The 12,193-nt window shown below is 42.6% G+C and overlaps 1 protein-coding gene across 1 annotated transcript in view; it reads left to right on the forward strand.

The window, feature by feature from the left end:
• Positions 1 to 9,287, forward strand: part of ttc6 (tetratricopeptide repeat domain 6) — a 295,077-nt gene extending 285,790 nt beyond the window's left edge. Inside the window, exon 27 of the mRNA XM_078563283.1 lies at positions 9,160 to 9,287. Within this exon, the coding sequence (XP_078419409.1) occupies positions 9,160 to 9,287 (128 nt within the window). The remainder of the gene's footprint in view (positions 1 to 9,159) is intronic.
• The last annotated feature ends 2,906 nt before the right edge of the window (positions 9,288 to 12,193 follow it).

Genomic DNA, 12,193 nt, shown 5'->3' on the forward strand with positions numbered 1-12,193 from the left:
CTCGAGCAGATGCAGAGCCCTGATATTTAGAGGATAGAAGATGGGAACAAGAGGTGGAAAGACAATGTATGGAACATATCTTTTTATCTCTGTTGGACTGTGGATTAAAATTACAATGGCTACAGTTTGAAGGACACGTCTACTGGAACAGTGCGAGGGATATATACAATGTTGCTGTCCTGGAACAGAGTGTATCATGAAAGACAGGATGAGGAGGAGTCTGGTCTAATGGGGAACTGCCTGGCAACAACGTTTTAATTGGCTCCTGACCAGGTGACCAGTGTTTGTGTGAGAGCAGTGCAGCAGAATAGCTCCTAGCCTGAAAGGAAAAATACCTCAAATCTCTTGCTCCTGTGTGTGTAAGATTCTAGTAATTCTACAATAATAGTTAGCTGGCTTTTTCTCCTCATATCTCTATAACTTGCTCTCTCTGAAAACTCCTGTCAAGAGTCGAAGGGGACAATCACTGCTAGAGACATTGAAAGGCAAGTGCTCAACCAGTGAACTAAAGACTGAAAACACTGGAAGACCATCTCGTGTCATCAACAAAGAACTGAAAGGAACTTGGAAGACATTGATCAAAATCAACCCATCGAATCCCGTACTCCAGAATTGGTGCTATTGAACTATTTTATCCCATCCTTAAAATCCATGTTTTGTGTGTTTTATGTGTCTTGAATGTGTGTGTATAAGGATTTAAGAAGGGGTAGAGAGATAGAAATTAGCTAGGTTATAGAGTTAGAAATTAGCAGTTCATATTTCTTTCTTTTGCCACTGGTTGAAGACAATTTGTCAATAAACAGTTATTTACTTATTAAGTTTACAAACCTGGTGCTCGTATTCTGTTAACCTAAATTAAACAATTAGGTGGGTTGATCAAACTTTTCACATTTGTCGTGGCTCGGGGAGCAGTGGGGTTTGATACTGCAGCGCACTATCTCCAGTGAGTTGTGACAACAATGATGGCCATGCCTTCAGCATCAAGTGTACCACTAAAGTAGCTGTGTCAGCTGTGGCTCAGTTGGTACCGTTATTGCCTCTGAGTTACAAGGTTCCAGTTTCAAGTCCCACTCCAGACTTGAGCACAAAAATGACACTTCCGTGCATCACTGAGGGAATACCTTGCTGTCAGAGGTATTAGATGAGATGTTAATCTGCCTGCTTGGGTGGATGTAAAATTTCCCAAGACACCATTTTGAAGAAGAGCAGGGAAGTTATCCCCGGAGTCTTGGTCAATATTTATCCCCCAACATCACAAAAACAGATTATCTGATAATGATTATGTTGCTGTTTGTGGGAGTTTGCAGTGTGCAATTTGGCTTCTGCGTTTCCAACATTACATCAGTGACTACATTTCAAAAAGTACTCCATTGGCAGTAAAGCACTTTGAGACATCCGGTGGCTATGAAATGTGCTATATAAATGCAAGTCTTGATTATTTTCCTTTTTTACCTGCACATGTTAGAGAATCAGTGCTACAGGAGGTTGCATCTATCTAGGCAGATTGTATCTGAGGTTTGTGCCCTTGTTTAGGAAGACCTCAGACCTTGCAGTTCTGCTCACCATGTCCTCCCAGTAGCCGTGAAAGTCTCTGTTGCCTTGAACTATTTCAACCCTGGGCCATTCTGAGGATCAGCAGCAAACCTTGGTAGCATATCTAAAGCAGTAGTACACCATTGCATCTCCCAGGTTACTGATACCCTATTTGTGAGAGTTGGGCATTACATACAATTTCAGACAGATGATGACTTGCAGGTACGAAAGACAATGGGATTCCCCTCTGGATTCCTGCCAGTGCAGGGCAACATCGATAACACCCATGTGGGCATCAAGGTCCCGAGTGAGCAGCCAATGATATTCATCAACAGGAAGGGCTTCTGCTCCCTAAATGTTCTGCCAGACTGTGCCTCCTGCGTGTGTGCACATGTTATTCCGGCAGATGCCATGAGGCCTTCATCCTCCAGCAGTTCAGAGGCAGCAGCCCTTTCATGTGGATGGCTTCTGGAGGACAAGGGATACGTTGAAGAGATGGTTATTCACACCTTTATGTGACTTGAGAGAGACACGGAGACGCTATAACCAAAGCCATCTGCTCACAGTGACCACTAAGCAGGCCATCGGACTTCTGAAGATACTGTTCTGGTGCCTGAACCAGTCAGGTGCTGTTCTGCAGTACACTCTTGTAAGAGGTTTGTGCATTGTAGTCTGCTATGCTTTCCATAACATGGCCCTCCAGAGAGATATGGACCTTGGGGAGGTGAATCACTAGATCGACACAATTCATTGGGGAGGAGGAGAAAGATGCAAAGCAGAACAGCATCCTCCCACTGCCCCCATATCTCCCCCTTCCCCACCCTGTGCAGGGAGGTGGCTAGGACCATCTCAGGAATCAAAACTCCTATCAGGATGGCATCAATGCCAGGGCACATCTGATCCAGGCACGTTTTACTTGAGCACTGCTCATCCAGCAGGACTGCATGATCTGGAACTCACTTTGCTCTGCCTATGAGAACACTTCCATTAAACGTGCAACCTTGAATAGTTCCATTCTTACTGATAAGGCATGGTGCATGTCTCTCCGGTGGTCTCATTGTGCCTATTCAAAGGCCATTACTTTTTTTTCACAATTTCTTCCCTCCTCTTCAGTTTTGTCTTTAAGGAATGCCTCAAAATCTCTAATAAATAACCATTCACAAATGCAAGTCACCCAAATGACCACTCAGCACAATGATTGATGCAGTGACCTTCACTCTTGGCCATTTCTACACTGTGCTCCTATTGTGGCGTCTGATAAGGTGGAGGCAGACTGCTCGCATGTGGCTGCTTGCAGCTGAGATGCCCGTGGTGGTCTTCCTTGTCATCGTGGCGCTAGTAGGAATGCCTCCAGAGGTTGCTGCACCCAATCAATGCAAGGGCGTCCTCCATCACAGCGCCGTGCTGTACAAATGTTTCTTCAGTTAGAGGCTAAGAAAGCCAATGATGATAATGGCACCCCATGAAGGGTGACACTGTCATCCTCATTAGTGATGCCTCAGCCCTTTGATGAATCGCTGGAGGGGGCCACCAGCTGGGGTGCAACAGACATCCACATAATGCATCTTTGCACCATCGGTGCCACTGACCAGTCAATGCTACAATGCATTGCATGAATTCTGTGCATGTCAGTGAGCTATTCCTGCATCCATTCAGAGTGCTGCCACATATGGCTCTCCATTAGGTTGGTCACTTTCTCAGTGGAGAAGCTCATGCATTCAAAGCCTTGAGCCATTCTGGTGTGCATGAGCTGAATGGACTCCTCCATTCTTAGACCCTGGCTGAGCACTGCCTTAGGGAATTTTGACATGTGGGCACAAATCTCACGCTGCTGGTCAAAGTAGAGTCACCTATCTTGTCATTCTCAAGGTCCTGCATCTGTGCTTAGCTGAGCATGGCTATGTCTGTCCTCCATCCCCTGAGGGGTCTGCATATAGCTGCCCCTGCCTCCATCACCTCTTCCAGTTCACTCATGGCATGCAGTTCACCCAATGTCACCCTTTTTAACTACAAGCAAGGACCTACTGATGTTAGTGTATCTGTGCTTGAATGTTGTGATGGTGCTGGCTCTGTGGCTTCCATTTCCACTGAGGACACTGGAGATACTGCAGCAGCAAGAGTATGCTCCCCCTCAATAACTGGTCCTGTGGGAGACAATAGAAGGAGATCATGAGAACTCACCTCAGACAGCAGATGCCTCTGCAGATATGAGGCTTTCCAATGCATCTGAATTTCAGGCATGCCGTGGGACAGAAAAGTGTACACACTATCCCCTTCGTCTACAGATTACAATATCTTTATATCCTGTCCTGCAGGTATTCCCATCTCCCCATCACCTTCTTCCACATGAGGTGCCACACTCCTGAATTCCAGTTCTGCCCCTCTATGGTAGCCAGGATGGCAAAATGGGACAATCCTCCCCCTTACATGCTCTCTCAGTAGCATTGTGCACCCTCTTCTCCTGCAAGGGCAAAAAGGCAAGAGCTAAGGTAATGCTGGTCTCTCACCAATTTCAATGGCTCATTTAAATAAGATTTATTAGCCCTGTCAGCTCCTCAATAGCACTAGAACATTGAGCCTTGCTGTCTGGGCAGTAATGACCAAGGGTACACATTTCTTCCAGGTTCAGAAGCACTATGAACCCTTAGACTGCTCAGCTAATGTGTCTGCTGGGGTCTGCAGACCTGGAAGCCGGTCATCTGGGTGTAGTGCTGCACCCACCTTGTCAGAAAAAATATTATTATGCATATTGCAGCACTTGCAGTGATAACACTGCAGCTGCTCACATATTTTGCCACCTCCTTCCAGGCCTGTTATTTTCAGGCATTAATCATAAACATCCTAACTAACCCCACAGAGTAAAGCACATTTAGCCTTGCATCCAAAAGTTACTGTGCATGGATTCTCCATGTCTGCTCACCCTGAGTCTTGAAGGTAACAATGGTCTCTTACTTTTTTACTTTCTAAGTAAAAACATGGCATTTTTTAAACCATTTCTTTATGGCACTCCTCCTGTTTAATGTAACCTTGTCATGTTTTATGACCACCCAGTTGTTCAAACCGTGGATCAGCAGAGATAGAAACCACATGCCTTTTTGCACCATAATAAAAACTGTCGATGCTGGATATCTGAAATAGAAACAGAAAATAGTGGAAATATTCAGCAGCTCTGGCAGCATCTATGGACAGAGAAACAGAGTTAAAGAAGAGTTCTGAAGAAGAGTCATTTTTGATTCAAAATGTGAAATGTCAAGTGCTCATTGGATGCAATTTTCATGGAGCAGTTTCGGTGGGCTTCAAGCGACCACTCCAAGTTGTGGAACGTGCTGGATGACACACAGCAGCAGATTTCAGGATGGCTCACAGACTGAGTTACTGGATGCACAGTTTCTCAGACACAGCTTTGGAGATGCTGGTTGAGGAGGTCCAAAGGAAGAGGGATGTCCTGTACCCACAGCAGGGAGAGAGTCTATTTTGCCCTCCTGTTCTTCACTCCTGTAGTAGCTGGTGCTGCTCAGCCTGGCCTAATGTCCTCCTTTTCTCCTGCAGACCAAGGGGTCATGACTAAACACTCCTTTTCTTCTGATAACTCCTATACAGTGCAGTAGCACACCACTTACTCTTTTTAGGTGAAATCCTCAGAGAATAGTTGCTTCGATGTTGAATTCTTTACAAATTGTTCTAGAAAGTCTCCCAGTGTGTTTCAGAGGTGCACTTCACAACTCCAGCAGCAGTGACCATGAATTGCTGTGTCTGCCTTTAAATAGCTCTCAAAATTGACATCAATGCCACTAAACGTGGTTGGTCACTGTTAGGAGAGTGTGTTAGTTGAAGCACTGGTCACCGGAGTACCACGCAGCCTCTTTATGGAACTCTGGCAGGTATTTTAAGTGGTAATCAAGCCTCCGCGAAGTTGTTCCTTACATCTTGTGGTAAGAGCGAGTTAAACCAATATGTCAGCTTAGGCTCCCATCTTGGCCACCTCATTACCTCTAGTGCCTAAATATTCAGCAAAAATCACCTGTATCTTTTCAATAACATGAGTTAAACCAAAAGCAAATTACTGCAGATACTGGAAATCTGAAATAAAAACAGAAAATGCGGGAAATAGGAAGCATCTGTGGAGAGAAACAAGGTTGAATGGTCAGATTTACATTGGGGAGGCAGGAAGGTTGAGTCGGGAAACTTCCTGATCTGGCAGACCTGTCTCTAAAGGGCCCCTGCCCACTATATGTTTGCTCCAGGTGGGCCAGGGTGAGATGGAGTCAGGCCCACTGCCTCCGGATAGAGGCGTGAGGCAACAAAGGAGGAGGGGATGGCCATGTTGGCAGGCTAGAATTCCATCTTCCATTTACTGAAACATTAGCTCAGTTTTCAAGTCAAGCTCTCAAACTCTCTTCCCAGAGTTGGGACTGGGGTTCTCCCATTGGTTTACGCCTTCTCTGGGAGACTGTGAATCAAGTCTACTTACTGAAGGGGCCCAAGTCCAATTAAATTGCGTGACGGTGGGGAGGCAGGTGGTGGGGTATGCGGGTGCAGTTATACTGCCCACCCTCAAAAAGGAGTTGGCAAAGGTGGGAGTGCTGCACGGGGGATAACTGTCTGCGCCCTTATCTCTTGCTGGAAATAGGAATGAGGGCAGGAATCCTAGAACTGGGCCCTGCCTGTCATTTTTAAAAGGCTCCTGAGTTGCCACCTGTGCAAAAGTCTGGGCTAAAGTTTCAACTCAATGATGACCCTTCATCAGAATCCGCCAGAACTGATGAATTATTGACCTGGAATGTTAACTCTGTTTCTCTCCACAGATGCTGCTTGACCTGCAGTGCCTTTCCAGCATTTTCTGTTTTTATTATGAGTTAAATCAATTCTGTCTACTTTATGGTTTTGTCTTTGTTAGAAATAGAAGTAAAACATGATTCCCCAAATTATGTGGTAAAACTCATGGTGAGACTAAAAGCAATTAACGTTATTAAATAGTAAATTGGACAGCAACTTCTATGGAGCACACATGCACAATTAGACATAGAAATCAAGAGGTTGCTGTCCAAGTTGTCCTGCTGTTTCAGCAGCTGTGTCATACTAGTATCTCGATGAAAGACATGGCATTGAAATACATAGAAAAGCAAAAACTTGGGGTACTTAACATGATATATACCCACTAAACACAGTAGAAAATGTGTGCGTGTATCCATTCAAATGTAAGTGACATTTTAAGATGCGTTAAGATTTAATTACTGCCAAACCAACCTCTCTGGCACTAAAAATTCATTTGAACAAGTATGGATCTCATACCTTCAGATTTTAATCATTGGAAATCTTGAAAAAGTAAATACATATTTTTTTCTTTTATTACTTTTTCTTTGTGTTTTTCTAATCTCTCCCTTAATGCCAATTTTCTTTCCCTCGCTTTAATTTTTGGTACATGGTTTGACATTGAATGAATTGTTCTTTATTGGAATTCCTAGCTCAAACTATGCAAGGGAAAATTTGATAAGGTCCGTTTTTGATTGTGAGGATCACCATTAGTTGAGGCAGGCAGCATATAAACTTCATGCGTCATGCTCATCAGTATGATTACATGCAGCCTAGCGTGAATCTGACTGGCTGCACACTCATCAGGGAGCCCAGCAGGGTGCATGGCCAGCACAATATACAGCTAGCCTGCTGATCTTAAAGGTGAGGTGCAACCAGGCTCCAACATCTGTTACAGCAGCCTCAGAAAGGCTTTGCTAGAAATTAGGAGGCTGCAAATGGAGCAACAGGTCATGGAGAGGGCTCCTGGGTTCTCTGATGTGATACTGGAGGCCTTTGTGATAGAGGTGGAAAAGAGGAAAGAGGTGAGGTTTCCACAGGGCGCCAGGAGATCTCCCCAAGACACACCCTGCAAAGCAATGGGAGCAGGTGGCCAGAGAAGTCAATACTTCAACCTGAATTTTGCAGGCAGCGTATTGGTGCCCCCTTGACCACTCGCTTCTCCACTCTGCATGTCCCCCCCCAGTAGAAAAAATTGTCGCAAGCCCGCCAACTTTAATAAAGGCTGCCCTGCAGATCAGGTGGTAGAGCAGATTCAGGAACCTGGTGTAAAGCAGGTAGCTTCTATTCCATCATGGTGGCCTGAAGATTGTGGGTACAGCTTAGTGGTACTAGATGAATGCATCGTGGCTTCTGCAAGGCGAACAGTACAATGTTGGCAATATTGCCTGCTCCCACATGGAAGAATCAAATGCCATAGAAGTTGAGGACCACAGTAATCTTGATGGTGACTGGCAGTTCTGCTCTTGTCCTGCTGAATCGCTGTAAGTCTGGTTGTAGGAGGTGACACAGTTCTGTGACCATTTCCTTGGTGAACTGTAGTCACCCCAGACACTGCTCCTAGCTGAGGTGCAGGCAGGAGAAGGGATACCTGAAGATCCTTGGTGGGTAGGGTCTTCTAATGAGAGCTCTCCTCTTCCTCTCTCTGTCCACAGTTTCCTCTCTCTGCTGCCTGTGCTCCATTTCCCTGTCATATTGCAGTCCAAGAGGGTTAGCAACTATAGTCCCTGTTACTGTAAACGGGCTTTCTCCTGACAGACCTTCAAACGCCTTTGACCACATTGTCAAATTCCAGCAATGGAATTCCCTTGCGAATTCAAAACCTTTTCAGAATTCCTCCAATAACATTCAACACAGTATTTCTACTCTATAGCAGCAAAAGAAAGTCAAAAGCAACTCACCTGGAAGTCCCATTATGATCTGATTAAGTAGCACAAGTGGGGGAAGGGTAAACATGTGTTTATTTGGGTGTGATTAAGAGGACCCGTGAGGGTCCATTTCACTCCTTTCTGGAATCCAGCCTTCGCTAGCGCTCCTACAACCCTGTCACAATGGAAGTGGCTGGAAGAAATCCAATCAATATTCTTGCATTTCCCAGTTTCCATAGTATGGCATCAAATTTGACTCAAATTTAACTGCTTGTCTCATGAGAGATTCTTCAACCTGATTGGTTAAGGAGATTCACGGTTGCTTGCCCTGCTCACACAATGTCAGGTCCCATGTTGAGGGTGTTGCACTGTTTTGCATCACCACAAGTTAAGGTGCAAAAATTCAAAAAAGGTCCGTGTGCAAGTGTAGTTGTTATGAACGGCTGGCATCATTTGTTTGCCTCTGACTGCAAAATCTAGTCGATTGATATTCTTACATTCTGCATATGTCTGCTTTGGCCTCTAGATGCTCTGTTTACACTTCTGCTGTGGCTGCCAATCTCAGTGATTTTCACAAAGCCGTCTATGTTTTATATACATGAATGTATTGCATTGTTACACTGTATTAATTCCTACTCAGTAGCACGAATAACTTTTTTCTATCCCCACAATATATTACAATCTTATTCACACCATTGCGGAAAGGTTCAAACACACTTCCACAGTTAGAAATGCTAATAGAAAGTAACAATGGTTTCATAGTAAAAAAAAAATCTAAAGGAACCTAAACAAAAGACAAATGACAAATTACAATTTAATGTCTAAGGCAAATTCTTTCTGCTTTAAATATGTGCACTATGGCTAAGTTAAAGTAAAGTAAATAAGGAAGTCCAATTAAAAATTCTGTTTATTATGCTATTAACCTGCCTGTCACATATTTTTGCAGCACTACAGCTAATGCCAGATGATGCTCTATTTTACAAACTCCGTGCAGATGTTCGAGGCCATTTGGGTTTGACTGAAGAAGCGATAGCAGATTACAAAAAAGCAATAGATATCCAAGACGCTGGGTAAAACAATTACTTTTACCAGGAAAAGTAAACAATTATCACAAAGCCATCTACTGATAAATTCAGAAGAAATCTCTTTGGTAAAAATAAAATGAATAGGACTTCAAAATGTGATTTCTTGTGGAATTGTATGAATGCCTCACTACTGATAACATTTCATTCTAAATGAATTTAAACAACATCATTCAATACAGCATATTATCTGATGGTATCACTACAATGTTAATTTTGTAATTATTATCTTGGTATTAATATGTATTGCTGAAACACTTAGCATAAAATAATTAACATTATTGCATTTTCTGTCACTCAGAAAGATATTTGGTTGGATCTTAAAATGTCTATTTTTCTGCATGTAATTCTACTCGCTGACATGACATAAAAGATATGGCTATTAAAAAATCAAAGATAGTTTCTGTTTCAATATTGATGGAAGAAACTGAGTCTAGGTTGCAAGAATTTTCTTTAGCATTTTGCAACACAAAATAAAGCTTGAAGCTTGAAAGCAGGTCACTTCATGGACTATTTTTGTTGTAGAATGAATGTATTATTTTGTTTAAAAAGTCAGTACTTTTTTTTAGTCAGCTCTATTTCATTAATATGCACTATGTATAACATTAACCCCCATTCTGATCATGCCACATCTCAATTAGTGACTTCATACAAGTTTCATTTAGAAGCAATCATTGCAATCTTTGATTTAGCTCATTTTCAGTTCACCTCAGAAGTTTGCCTTCATGTCTTGTGGACTAACTGCTGCATTACATGTCACATCTAAAGATTTTCATTTGTCAACATGATATATTTTTTCTTTCCAGAAGTTTGTGGGGCAGCACTCACTGTCATAATTCCATGCTGAAACCATCTTGTCACACCATTCTTAGATATTTCATCATCTCTATATTCAGGAAGAAAAAGAAAACAAAAAAGATGTGTATTTACATAGTGTATTTCACAACCACTAGATGTTTCAAAGTGTTTTACAGGCAATGAAGTACCTTTGAATTGTAGTCACTGTTTTAATGTAAGAAATACGGCAGCCAATTTACGCACAGCAATCTCTCACAACAACAATGTGATAATGACCAGATAATCTGTTTTAGTGATGTTGATTGAGGAATACATATTGATCAGGACAGCAGGGATAACCCCCCTGCTGCTCTTTGAAAAAGTACTGTGGAATCTTTTATGTTCACCTGAGAGAGCAGTTAACGTCTCATCTCAAAGATGGCACCTCTGACAGTGTAGCACTCCCTATGGAAGGTTAGAACTGTCTTAGAGGAAGTGCAACAAAAGTTCACCAGACTGTTTCCTGGGACCAAGGGAGTATCCTCCAATGAGAGATTTAGTGGACTAGGCCTATATTCCCTGGAGTTTAGAAGAAAAAGAGATGCTGTCTTTGAAACATATGCAATTCCTAGAGGGCTGGGTAGGATAGATGCTGAGAGGTAGTTTCCTCCGGTCGGGTATCTAGAACAGGGGTCATAATCCTAGGATAAAGTTTCAGCCATTTAGAACTGCGATGAAGAGAAATGACTTTACTCAAAGGGTTGTGAATCTTTGGAATTCTTTACCCGGACAGCTATGGATGCTCATACAGTTGTTGAGTATATACAAGATAGAGATTATAGATTTTTAGATACTAAGAGAATCAAGGGATGTGGTCATAATATACGAAGGCAGAGTTGCAATAAAAGATCAGTACAGCCTTACTGAATGGCGATACAGACTTGCAGTGCCAAATGGCCTATTTCAGTTCCTATTTCTTGTGTTCCTATGTTCTTATTAACCATGCGATTTTAAAAAGACTGAGGCAATTAGTGACTTGGAATTGAGGTTTCCACGATGGCTGAACATTTGCATCACTGTACTTGACAAATTCCAAAGCTGTAAAGTGGAGCCATTCTACCCCTCCTCACTTGATTGTAACAGAAATTTGGGGGCTGCATTCATGATCAGACTCATTGACAAATGAGAAATTGGAAGCAGGAAATCAAATTGATCCATAGAAGTATTTTTAAAACTTCCGCACAGGTTTTTTTTGGTGGTTTACAGGGCTAAAGTACTTAAAATGTCCACGTTCAAGGCCAGTACCTTCCTAGAACAAAGTGAAGTAATTTGGGACAGTTTAAAAGCCCTACCCATTGAAGAGTTAAGAAGTGTAGCTAGACTTTTAGAAACAAGTATCCATCCAGAAACTAGAAAAAGCAAAATCTTAAAACTTGTGGCCAACCATTTTGCAATTGAGCCTGAAGAACAGGATGCAGGCATTGAACCTGAAATGGGCAGACTAGAATTAGCAAACAGGTGGAGCAGCAGAGACGAGATCTAGAATTCTGAGCAAAAAAAGAGGGAAGAGACAGGAAAGAAAGGAGGAGATAGAATTCCAGGAAAGGGAGAGAGAAAGAGCGAAAAGCAGGAAAGAGAATTATGACAGCTTGCACTCAGTAGGGAACTCTCCACTGTATCTAGTGAAGACATCACTAGTGAGAGAAACAACCCTAGCTCAGGACCAGGTATTGTGCTCTTAAAGTACTTACTATTGACACCAAAGTTCAATGAGGGGAATGTGGAAGCATTTTTGGTCTCATTTGAAAGCTTGTCAATAAGTTGAAGTGACCAATGGAGGTTTGGACCCTTCTATTGCAATGCAGATTTAAAGGAAACACCCATGAGATTTATTCCATATTGTCCAATGAGAGTTTGTCAAACTATGGGATGCCCATAAATGCTATCCTGAGTGCATATGAGCTGGTACCAGAGCCATAATGCCAAACACTCTGAACATTCTGGAAATAGCCTGAGCAAAATTACATAGAGCTCAAAAGTGTTAAACAACTCATTTCTGACTGATGGATACAAACGCTTACGATAGATTCCACCTATGAGAACCTCAGAGATGTGATTCTC

Source organism: Cetorhinus maximus, chromosome 18 (assembly GCF_964194155.1).
Source record: "Cetorhinus maximus chromosome 18, sCetMax3.hap1.1, whole genome shotgun sequence".
NCBI classification, from domain to species: Eukaryota; Metazoa; Chordata; class Chondrichthyes; order Lamniformes; family Cetorhinidae; genus Cetorhinus; species Cetorhinus maximus.